Source organism: Pteropus vampyrus, unplaced genomic scaffold (genome assembly GCF_000151845.1).
Source record: "Pteropus vampyrus isolate Shadow unplaced genomic scaffold, Pvam_2.0 Scaffold183, whole genome shotgun sequence".
Classification (NCBI taxonomy): domain Eukaryota; kingdom Metazoa; phylum Chordata; class Mammalia; order Chiroptera; family Pteropodidae; genus Pteropus; species Pteropus vampyrus.
The window spans coordinates 463,890-475,816 of record NW_011888964.1 but is presented as its reverse complement, the minus strand read 5'-3'; the positions used below and the strand labels follow the sequence as shown (position 1 = coordinate 475,816).

The window sequence follows — 11,927 nt, the reverse complement described above, 5'->3', positions numbered from 1 at the left end:
CCCGCCTCAGAACACTGTGCGTGCTGGGCTCCTCACCGCTTTGCCGCTGGGCCTATCCTGCAGTCTGAAGCCCCACTCTGGGTGTCACCAGAGATTGTCCCCCAACCCCTTCAGGAGCCTTCTGGACACCCCTGTGAATCTTTGAGTTAAAATCTCTCATGCAAGTCAGGAGGCATGGGAAGAGTATTTTCTCTTTGAGCCTCATGTTGACGATCTGAACCTCTGCTCCGGACCAGCCAGGACCCCAGCCTCTCACTCGGGCATAAGCTCTTTAGAACCTGTGACAGACCCCTGGGGCGGGCAGGCTTCAGGGTTCTGAGTAGACTCCGTACTGCCCAAGTCGGGGTCACCCCTTTTTCTTCCCTGCGGGCAGCTGACAGCCGGGACATGCGTGCAGCGTGACCCCCTGAATTCCTGACCACGTCTCACGCTTCGGATGTTGTATAGATGTCTTAGGCCTCGGAATTTAGCATGCACGTAAGAAGATTTGTGGATTTAAATTCCTTTTGTGTGGCTCAAAATATGAAAATGTGCCCAGCTCCTTGTCACGGGCCCCCGATCCTGGGTAGATCATGTTTCTATGGGACGCTTCTTCGGGGAACCTTGACTTCTTCCTCCAGCTCCCCATAAAAAAAGGGGGCAAGAGGTGGTAGGATAAGAAGAGAAGGATTTGCAAGCACAAGAAAGGGCTCTTCACTTTGCAAATGAGAGACTCGAAGCTCAGGCAGCCCACGCAACAACCCTGGGGTCACAGCGCAAAGGGCTCAGTGAATTTCAGGGTTTCCCCGCAGGGCCCTACCCCCAGCTGCAGCATCCATGCCAACAGCCAGACCGCTCCACCTCCGGCCTCCGCCGGCCCTTCGTCCATCCTGTCTCAGTCCGTGAGGCTTGCTGAGCTCCTTCCCCGGATGTGCCACGCCAGGGCAGCTGGGTGCGTCTTGGAGTTTGGGGCCTGGTTCCCCTCTCGGTGCTGGCACGCTTCTCACAGCTCTGTGTGTCATGGGACAAGTCACTTCCCCTTTTTGAGCTCAGCTTCCGCGTCTTGTCTGAAGCAGTGGCGCAGATGACAGAGGGCGGGGCTTTCGCCGCGCTCTGGGCGGGGAGACGGAGGCACTAAGGCGTGCCAGTGTGACTCCGAACATGTAGGGGCGCTCACGGCGTGCCGGGCGCCGCTCAAGGTGTGTCAGCTGCTCTGCCTGATGTCTTTCTTGGCACAGCCCTGTGAGGTTGATACCGAGCTGGCGGATGAAGAATCCGGGCGAAACTTCAGGCAGAAAGGTTCGATGCCGGGGGTCTGGAGCTTACAGAGTTGTCGGAGACGTGACGGGGGTGCGGAATGGGACAGCGGTGGCAGATCAGATGGCAGCTGCAACCCGCCGGCCCGTTGACTTGCCCCCTTCCCTCCCACTGAGTGCCCACTCTGCTGGCGTGAGGAGATTTGCTATGGCACCTCTGGGGACTCTCTGGGCCCTACCCTCTCCCCCAGACATGTGCAGGACGCCATGCCAGGCTCCAGGCATGCAGAGCGGCGGAGAAAGACACCGTGGCTTTCACTTCTGGCTGTGGCAGAAGCTGGTGCCAGAACATTTCTCCCAGCAAGGACCATAAAAACTGTGTCAGACAGAAATCCAGCTCTGAAGGTGCTGGAGAACAACCAAGGCTGCCAGGACCTGGTGAGAGGCGGAGCCCCCGGAGGGAAGGGAATGAGAGACACTCCTGCCGCCTTTCTGCCCGAGGTGTGTGCTGGCTCATCAGAGGGCCCAGAAGACAAGCTGAGAGCTGCAGCTGGGTGTGTTGGGCAGGCAGTCTCACAAGGCTGGGCAATAAAACAAAACAAAACAAAAAACAAAACAAATAAAATAAAGCAGAATTCAGGACCACCAAGTCAGCCAGAATCCAAGGAACCAAGAGTCCAGAGCAAAGGGAACCACAGAGAAGAGAGCCATGTTTTCGCACCTCTGTTATTTTTGAAGGCATCTGCCAGTATCTAAGGTGCGTGGGACCAGAACCTACGAAACCAAGCCAAAAAGAGCAGCCGAGAAGCTACAAGGCGGGACCGAGAGTTTGGCAATCTCCCAGTCCAAGGAAGACAGAAAGCGGAGATGACAGCCCGCAAGGAAGTGGTGCCTTGGTAGGCATCCCAGCTACCCTTTGAGAAGGGCTGTGCCCCACCAGGAAGGGCAAACCGGAAATAACCATCTATCATAGGCGACTGAGATGCAGCCTTAATTATCCCAATCCCAACTGGAACAAGGCGATGTGCCCCAGCACTACCTTCCCACCAGGAAGAAACAACTTCCTCTCTGAAGAAGGACAGCCTCATCCAGAGCCTCCACGTTTTTGTCGTACACAGTATCCACAGATACTATGCCCAGGGACAGAAACGAAAAACCAAAGAGAGATAAAGAGAGAAAACAGACAATAGAAATAGACCCGTATGTTATCCAGATGTCACAGGTGTAGACGTGGACTTCAGAATTACTGTGGCGAATGACGGCAGGAAGATAGATGGCAAGATGGAGAATTTCCCCAGAAAACTGGATGGAAATTTAGTTACTTGGAAGGAAATTCTAGAACTGAAAAATACGATCACTGAAATGAAGAACTAACGTATCATTCAGACATATTAGACACGGCAAGAGAGAGGACGAAGAAGGTAGTGTCCACTGCGAGACGTTGGAATGACGACAGATTTTCAAACCCAAAGGAGCGTCAAGGAAGAAAATGCTGAGAACGGGAGCGAAGGTCGATGACAGAGAAGGGTTAGCCACGGCCACCTCGAAAGACCCAAGAGGAGGCGGAAGCCTGGGTCATAGCACCGGCTCTGCCTCCGTCTGGCTCTGTGACGTGGACAGACCACTTGCCTTCTCTGGCCTTCGGCTTCCCAGTTGGAAAATAAGTACGATTTCCCCCAGTTGATGGGAAGATCACGGGGAGCACGGTCGCAGCTCGTTGTTCCAAGTGCTAATATCACCGCCAACCTGCAGTGTCCACCCAGACATTTCACCAACAACCACAGTGCAAGGAGCTGTGTGAGGAGCCGGGAAGGTGCCCGGCCTGGTCACAATGACGGCCCCGTCCAGCCGCGGTTTGTTAAGCATTCGAAAACCCATACCGTCCGTTCCTTTGGTTTTCCGAGCATTTGAAACAATTCTTCTCTCAGTGCTGGTCCCTGCAGCCATCATCTTTCTTAGAGATTTTCCTTAGGGAAATCCATACTTTCCGAGTCCTTGAAAGGGCTCTGACGTTTGTCAGCACCGTGCTGCATGTCACTCACATACACGACCTCTGTGCCTCCTGCAACACTTGGGTATGTGGCTTTGCACTGACTGCAGTTCTGCAGATGGGACTTCGGGGGACCTGTGCCCTCACCTCCTCACTCTCCTCTTCCTCTTGGTTTGTTTTTTTGGCGGCGGGGTGGGGGGTGGGGGAGTCTCATGGCCACCTCCCTCACTGCACATTTGACACAGATCTTTGGCCCGTCTTGGCCCAGGTTCTGAGGCTGGCGATCCTAGGTGCTGCGGGCTGCCTCCCGTAACAGAGCACAGGGAAGTCAAGCCACACATTCTTCCTTTCTTCCCTGGGGCCAGGGAAGGGGCGGAGGGGTGTGGTCTTACTTTTCCACTGCAGCTTTTCCAGTGCTTTTGAAAGCGCTAATTGATACCAGCCCAGAAGCATCTGCTGGTAGGTGTGATCCAACGAGCACCCCGGCCTTGGAGATGAGGCTACCGGAAGGAGCCAGATGGATGGCAGGAGGATGTGTCTGTGCCCCTAATACTGCAGCTCGGCCTTGCCCTCTGTCCCAGAGGAGCCAGGACCTTGTGGGGAACCTAGCCTCTCACCCAGAATCAATTTGATCGACGCGGTTTAATAGTCATCTGTTTAACTGAACTTGCCTGTGCCCTTGCCATTGGGATGCATTTAGTAAGAGCATCCTGGGCCCTGCTCGTCACAGAGACAAATGTAGCGAGACCATGTCACTCTTTGGCCCAGACCTACCAGTGGGATACGTGTCACTCAGAGAAAACTTAGTCTTGATTGCAGTGTCCACAGCCACGCAGTCTCCACCCCACCCACATACGTGCTGGCCCCTCTCCTCCATGCTGACCCAGGCACTGGGGCCCTGAAGATGCTCAGGAAGCTCCCACCTAGGACCTTTCATCATGTGTCCCAAGCATATAGCCCAGTGGCACAGCTTAGGGCACAGCAGATCTGTAGCCTGTGAATGAACAGGACTTTCTTGAGTGACAGCCCAGCGAAGTAAGCAGAATCTCTGCTATCGGTCCCATTTGCCAGTTCGAGGAATGGCTTGGAGAGTTTGGGTAGCTCGTTCATGGTCACACAGCACGTGTGGTACAGCCTGGTGGCGATCACAGTCGCCTGACTCTCGGTCAGCGCTTCCTTGCTCAGATCTCTCCTCAGAATCCTTGGCCCTGGCCTTTCTCTTCGTTCACGTCTTCGTTCCTTCGGGCCATGCGTGTGCTAGGTGACAGGGCCATACCGATGAGTGAAACTGAGTTTCTGTCCTCCTGGAGGAAGCCGTACGGGGTTGCAGCCCATCCTGAGCTCCGGCTGTCCCCAGGGGGGCATCGTGGGTTTCATCTGGCTTCCGGGTAGCCACTCTTTCTACGAAAAGGTAATCGCCCTTCAACTGTCACTTTCCTGGAAAAAACTATATCCTGCTCGTTGATGAGCTACATTTTGAGGATGGGGAGGAATTGGTCAGACAAATAGAGACTGGGGCACGGTCCACATAAAGGCCTAAGGAGTCATACTCCAGTGCGGAAGTGTGACCACAGTTGCTCTCTGCAGAAGCCAGGAGACGTCAGCGAAATCTGAGCACTTGTGTGGGGGACGTCTGAGGACTTCCTGTCTGCGTTCTTTGATTAAATACACTCCCCTTTCTCTACATCCCTCCAACGACGGCCATCTCCATCCGAAGACCGGAGAACAGATCGGGGTCAGAGCCTCTGTCCCTGTTCCGATGCCGCAGCCCCTCCAAGTTCATGGAATCGGGGGATCGTGGGTCTGGATTCAGATCTTCTCCCTCCTCCCCCATGACCTTGGGCCAGTCACTGCATCTCTGTGAATCTCAGTTTCTGCCAATAACAAAATAGGAAACCGCTGCCTCGCTGGCAGTATACTTTGAGGATGATGTGAGGATTATGTGATTACAGTAGATACGTGTGAATGTGCCATCGCGTCCGGCTCCTAGTGGAGCATCCAAAAATAGTCATTCGTTGAAAATGGGAAATGAAAATTTAGCAGTCGCTTAATAGATACCAGAAGCTCGGGATCTATCATTTGATCTTATCTTCACAATCATTCTATGACTAGAAGCAGTAGTATCCCATTTTACAGAAGAGGAAATCGAGGGCCAGGTAGGCCAAATAACTTTCCCCAGGCCACACAACTGGTGAACCGGAACTTGAACCTGGGCCATCTCAGGCCCACGTGATGAGACCAAGGCTAAGTGGTAGAGGTTGAATGTTAGGGTATGTGGAAGCCAGGACAACACGCTAAGCAACCCCTTTTGTTGTTGTTGAAATTAGAACCCACAAAGAGTGAAGGAGAGAGAAAGCGGTTTGTACTTAGCAATCTCTGTGTGCAGCGCCCTGTCCATTCGTCATGGACTCAGCTCCCAACTTTGGCCGAACGCTTAAGTGTGCTAAGTCTGGTTGCAGGAAAGATGGGCGGACACCTTCTGTATCCCTTAGCAACTTTGCAGAGTCGGCGTTGACCGTCCATTATATACATATACACTCCAAGGCTCAAGAGGGTAAATAAATTGTCCTTAGTCACCCGCCACATCAGCTGGACAACAGAGCGGAAGATGATGGAATTCATCCCGGAGGAGAAGGGGACAGAGAATGTTTTTTAAAAATAACAACGTAATAGAATTTCATCCTTTTTTCTTTTTTTTTTTTACCTTTTCTGTGTAGATGACAGACAACCCTCAGTGCCTTCATCAAGCCCACTGCCTACTGCCACATCACTGGTGACAGCGTGGACAGACCTATTCCTAATAATTGAAGGTCCCCACATATCATCTCTTCTGGAGGACAGTGACAAAGACAGCTTCCCTCTGTCCTGCACTGTGAACCTTCTTTCCAGGTCCTCACCCCCGAGGGACCCAGGGCTGTCACAGAGATTAACTACCCTTCCGCCCCATTTGGATGGAAAAGGAAATCACTGGAATGAAGTTTGATTAACATTTCATCAGGACACGTCATCGGCTGCTTAGAGATTGCTGACGCAGCTGGCTACTTTATTTTCAGAAGAGACGAGTTTTGTGCAGGAAGAAGCATCCCACCCCAAGTGGTCCACTGAGCCTTTGGGTGTCACGGGGCGATGTCCGGCACACCAGGGATGGCCACCGCCCAGTGGAAGCGAGGTCAGCCGTAGCGGGCCGTGAGGCCCCGTGGGGACCGCCACCTTGCCTCGTGATTGCGTGTTTATCTCTGGGATTTTTCTTCCAAGTTCCTCCGTGGCTAGGTGCCACTTCCTCCAGTGCATCGCCGGGAGACCCCATCAGGAAAGCAGAAATGGCAGCCATGAGGAGAAGGACCTTCAAAGTGCTCACCTTCCTTCTCTTCTTCATCTTCCTCACCTCCTTCCTCCTCAGCTACTCCCACACCATGATGACCACCACCTGGTTCCCCAAGCAGATGGTCCTTGAACTCTCGGAGAACTTCAGGAAGCTCATGAGCTACACTCACAGGCCCTGCGCCTGCGCCCGCTGCATCGGACAGCAGCACGTCTCGTCCTGGTTCGACGAGAGGTTCAACTGGTCCATGCAGCCGCTGCTGACGATGCAGAATGCGCTCTTGGAGGAGGACACGTACAGCTGGTGGCTGGTGAGAGCCGGGGCTGGGCGGGGACCCGGGGCTGAGCGGGGGACCCCGGCCGTGGGCCGTGCAGGATTCACAATATTGGTCATCTGTTCATTCAAAAACTGTTTATTGAGGAACTCCTATGTATAAATCACAGCAGAGGGTTCTTCGGGTACGCTCCGGTCCTGAGCACTTGCAGTGTTGGGGTGCACAGAGGCCCTTCCGGGGAGCTTGGCTGCAGCCACTGCCCTGGGGATTTTCAGAGTGCATTTCCCACACCGGCAGCAGCGGTGCATCGCCTGGGGGCCTTTGGCGATGCCGGTTCTGGGGCCCAGCCCGGCTCAGCCTGCCAGAGTCAGGATCTGCAGCACAGTGGATCCTGGCTGATTCTGATTTCAGAGCTTGGAGCTGCCCCAGGAGGTCTTACCAGAAGCAGGTGTTTAATCCTGGATCATTGTTGTTCTTCCATTATAGTGAAATGATGTTCATCATCTTAACCACGTATAAGTGTGCGTTTTTCAGTGGCATTAAATATATTCACGACGTCGCTTAACCATCACCACTGCCTACACCTGGCACTGCTCATCATCCCCTCGAATACTCTGTACCTGACTGTCCCCACCCTTCCTTCCAGGCCCTGGCAGCCACCGCTCAATCACCTGTCTCTGCATTTGATTCCTCTAGGGACCTCCTATAAGTCGAATCATACAGTACTTGTCCTTCTCTGTCTGGCTTATTTCACTCAACATAACTTTTTCAAGGTCCGTCCATGCCGTTGCATATATCAAAACGTCTTTCTCTTTTTTTTTAGGACCGAATGACATTCCATTGTATGTCTACTCCACATTTTGTAAACCCATTCATCTGTCACTGGATTTTTGGGGCCCAGCAACAGGGTGGCAGAGCCTCCCAGCCAAGATGACCTGTCTTCTGTCCTCTGCCCACAGAGGCTCCAGCGGGAAAAACAACCCAATAACTTGAATGACACCGTCAAGGAGCTGTTCCAAGTGGTGCCTGGCAACGTGGACCCCCTGCTGGAGAAGAAGTCGGGGGGCTGCCGGCGCTGTGCCGTCGTGGGCAACTCAGGCAACCTGAGGGAGTCCTGGTACGGGCCTCAGATAGACAGTCACGACTTCGTGCTCAGGTGAGTGCCTGGACCCTCGCCCAGGCCCCCCTCGCTCTGCTCACGGACCCCTGAGAGCTGAAGGAGGCGTCTGGGCTCAGGGTCAAGAGGTCAAGGTCCCAGCCCCGCTATTTCCATACTTCACCCGGGGGCCCCAGGCCCCTCGCTGCACCCTCCGGACCTCAGTTTCCCCATCTGTGCACTGCTGGGTGGAGATGGACTCAAATGCTCCTCTGGCTGCAGGAAGGACATCACGCACGGGCAGTGCCCCGCGGCTGGGGGCGTGGCGCCGTGGGCCTGGCGAAACAGCAAGATTAATCTGAAGACTCGTTTCCTCCTTAAAATTCATCCCATTTTGCAATCTAGGTCTTAATAGAACTATATGCTTTTAATATAAAATATATTTTTCTGTCTCCAAGTAAAACAGATATTCCAGGAAGATGCCCATGTGCCTCCTGGGTTCCTTGTAATCGCCACTGCACTTGACCCAGAGGCACGAGTGTCCCAGATTGACAAACACGAGCACTGGTGCGGCTGGCCATCCCCAGGCACCTTCTAGAATCTTCTCCTGTTCCCGTGATCTCTGACTTTGTCCTTAGAGTATTCGCCTGGCCCCTTGGAGCCTCAGCATACCTGGAGTTCAGTGGGAATGTCCATGGCGAGGGGGCGAGGGTCACGTTCAGGGTCAGCAGACCCGAGTTCAAGGCTGTGTCCTGGGATGGAGTCTTTGGGCTCAGATTTCTTCAACCATAAAATGAGACCGTAAATTACCTACTGGTCACGGCTATCATTACGGTTTAACGAAGAGTGTCACTCGGCCACGGCAGTGCCTCGCACTTAGTAGGTCGTCAGTGGTGGCGACAGTTGGGCTCATTCGCGATAATAAAAGAGAAAATCATAGCAAAAGGCTCCGGGCTGCGTCTGCACCGCGTCCATTTTGCAGATGAGGAGACGCGGCAGGAGGGCGCTGGCCTGAGGTCACGCCGCAGGCTGGCGGAGCTCAGCTGTCCCCCGAACCGGTGCCCATGAGACGTGATGCGTGTCCGTCTCTCCCGTCCCCTCTCAGGATGAACAAGGCCCCCACTGCGGGGTTCGAGGCCCACGTGGGAAGCAAGACCACCCACCATCTCGTGTACCCCGAGAGCTTCCGGGAGCTGGCAGAGAACGTCAGCATGGTTCTGGTCCCCTTCAAGACCACCGACCTGGAGTGGGTGGTCAGCGCCACCACCACGGGCACCATCTCCCAGTAAGTGCCCTCGGGCCATGTCACGGAGTGTCCGTCGCTGGCCCCTCACTGCCCCTCGCTGCACGGCGCCTCCTGGCCCCCGCCATGCTGTCCCCTGTCTCATGGCCTTGCTCGTCCACCCCCTGCCTCCCCCTCCCCCACGCTTCCATCCAGAATGAACGAGCCTCACAGCCCACAGGCCACCTCTGACCCTCTGCTCTCCCTGCTCCTTCACCTCCCATCACTCTTAACTCGCCCCGACTTCAGCCTTCTTCTTCCTCATGACCCCCAAATGGACCACCACAGGGTGCTCCCTCACACCCCTGGCAACCCCTGGGGAAGGGGCCCTGCTGGAAGGACTCGGCACTTGTTAGTTCCGAGCCCTCTTTATCTCTGCAGTGCTCCCGATGATGACAGCCGCCAGCTTCTCTAACTGAGAGTGGCCCCGGGTGGGCGGGGGGCAGGTGGGGAGACAGGGCGCCAAGCATGTCGGCTCTGGCGTGAGTCATCAAGCACATGCTTCCTCGAGACGGGGAGGCTCACATCTTTTGAGCATCTGTTTTGTTCCGGGCACCGCACGTGACACTGGACACATGTCATCGGACAGTTCTCACAGTAGCGTCATCCTTCCTCCATCCTCCCAGGGAGGACCCCGAGGCTTGGCCCGGTGTCGTGCCCAAGGCTGGACTTTACACAGAGCCAAGCTCATGCCTGGGTCCTAAGTCCTGACTCTTCCTGAAGATGAGTGGATCCAATGTCCAGATGGCCCAAAGTCTCCTTGTGCGATGCCCAGTTAGAATTGAGGTGCAAGAATCTGGGGGGCTGTGCTCTCAGGAGAAGGGCAGTGAAGGAAGTGGGCTCAGCCGGGGAGGAGCCGGGCGGCCTGGTCCCACGGGCTTCAGAGGGTGAATTGCACCAGGTGACCTTCATCTTGGGGGCACATAGACCCTGGCAGGTGAAAAGGGGGCAGTGTGGGCCTCATCAGCCAGCACCCCAACCGCAGAGGTAGGTGCCCTGGCCTGCGCCGTGCCCCTTCCGGCTGTGTGGGCTTGGAGCAAGTTCTCCCCTTGACCTCTGTGGAAGAGGCCCAGAACAGCAGAAGGCCCTCGAATTAGCCAAGGTCGCCCTCCAGTGTCCGACGGGTGCCGCTGCAGGAGGGTCGGGCTGTGGCCGGGGCTGAGAACCCAGTGGGCCTGCCCTGCCTTGCCCCCGCCCTCTGCAGTGCCGCCCTTAGAGCTGCCTGAAGACAGCCGGCCGCCTCCCCACATTAACTGCCCGCTTTCTCCCCCGCAGCACCTATGTTCCTGTGCCCTCGAAGATCAAAGTGAAAAAGAGTCAGGTGAGTGGAGGCTCGGGCCCCTCGTGCCCTGAGCTCAGGCCCGTTTGTCAGGCTCTGCAGGATGATAGAGAGAATGCTGGGTCCTGCCGGGACCCCGGCTGCTGGAGGCCATAGCCCCTGCTGGAGACACCTCCCCCGGGAAGGAAGCCACCTGTGAATCTACAGGGCAGAGCCATGGAAGAGACAGCCCCCAGGGAGGCAGTGCCCTGAGGCCAGGCTGGGGGCTGATGAGTTCACCCTGAATAACCCTCACCCCCTCACTCAGGCCGTTCCCAGGGGCTGCATTAGGCTCCCTGCACGAGCACACCCTCCGCGGCCTGGCAAGCCCCCCTCACTGTGCTCAAGGCAGCTGTGGGTGATGGGACCAAGGCACACCTGACACCAGGACACCCCCGGCTCGGCCGCCACTGGCTGTGTGACACTGAGCACAGTGCTAAGCCTCTCTGAGCCTCAGTGTCCTCGTCGGTAACACGGGAAGGTCATTTTATTCAGGCCCATACCAGGTGGGGCAGCTGGCTCCGTGCGCGTGTGCTGCAGCGACGGGAACCTCCTTGTCCCCACCGCAGGCCGCGGAGCCTCCTCCTGCAGCCTCCCCACCCAGGGCTCCACCGCCTTTCTCCGCTTTATTTCTCTCCCTGGTCGCTGAGTCCTTTCCCAGCACCTGCTGTGTCTGTGACTTAGGTCTCCGTCTTTTCCCACGAGAACATAAACCCCACGAGTGCAAGGGCGTCAGCTCCGCTCCCCGCTGTGCGCCCCGTGGCCACGGCAGCGCGTGCCACCTATACGGGCGTGGCCCCCTTCCCCAGCCGCCACGCTCAGGCCCTGCTCTTCCCCGCAGATTCTGATCTACCACCCGGCCTTCATCAAGTACGTCTTCGACAGCTGGCTGCAGGGCCACGGGCGGTACCCGTCCACGGGCATCCTCTCGGTCATCTTCTCCCTGCACGTCTGCGACGAGGTATGCCACCCCCCAGCCCCGCGCCCGCTGGCCACCCGGGGGGCTGGGGGTCCTCATTCCGCGTCCCCAAGGGAGGCGGCGAGAGCGTCTGTGGCCAGGCTGGCCGCCATCCCGGCTGCCATCCCGACCCGGGCCCCACCGGAAGCCCAGCTTCCTCATCTCTCACAGGTGCTTTAAGGGGGAGCAGTGTTCCACTGGAACCTTCTCAGGGGCAGGAGTTCGGGGCGAGCTCCCCAGGCAGAGCAGGGGCCAGCGGACGGAAGCTCGGACCGGGGGGCAAAGTCAAGGAGCAGAGTGTCATGGGAGGGCCATGTAAGGCTGCCGTCTCCATCTCGGTCGCTCGTTAGGGTCATCGGTGGCACTAAATCCCAGCACCCAGGCCACGCCCCTGCCGAGTGGGAACCAGGCACCCAGGCGTCCCACCGTCCACGAGATCGAGAACCAGTGGT

At 56.4% G+C, this 11,927-nt stretch overlaps 1 protein-coding gene across 4 annotated transcripts in view; it reads left to right on the top strand.

The window, feature by feature from the left end:
- The window catches only part of ST3GAL1 (ST3 beta-galactoside alpha-2,3-sialyltransferase 1), a 60,426-nt gene extending 48,576 nt beyond the window's left edge, over positions 1–11,850 (top strand). For all 4 annotated transcript variants that reach the window (XM_023537227.1, XM_023537228.1, XM_023537229.1 and 1 more), the window contains 5 exons: positions 5,943–6,857; positions 7,781–7,977; positions 9,023–9,202; positions 10,475–10,520; positions 11,359–11,850. In XM_023537227.1, coding sequence (XP_023392995.1) covers positions 6,546–6,857; positions 7,781–7,977; positions 9,023–9,202; positions 10,475–10,520; positions 11,359–11,655 — 1,032 coding nt within the window. In that variant the 5' untranslated portion in view covers positions 5,943–6,545 and the 3' untranslated portion in view covers positions 11,656–11,850. The remainder of the gene's footprint in view (positions 1–5,942; positions 6,858–7,780; positions 7,978–9,022; positions 9,203–10,474; positions 10,521–11,358) is intronic.
- The last annotated feature ends 77 nt before the right edge of the window (positions 11,851–11,927 follow it).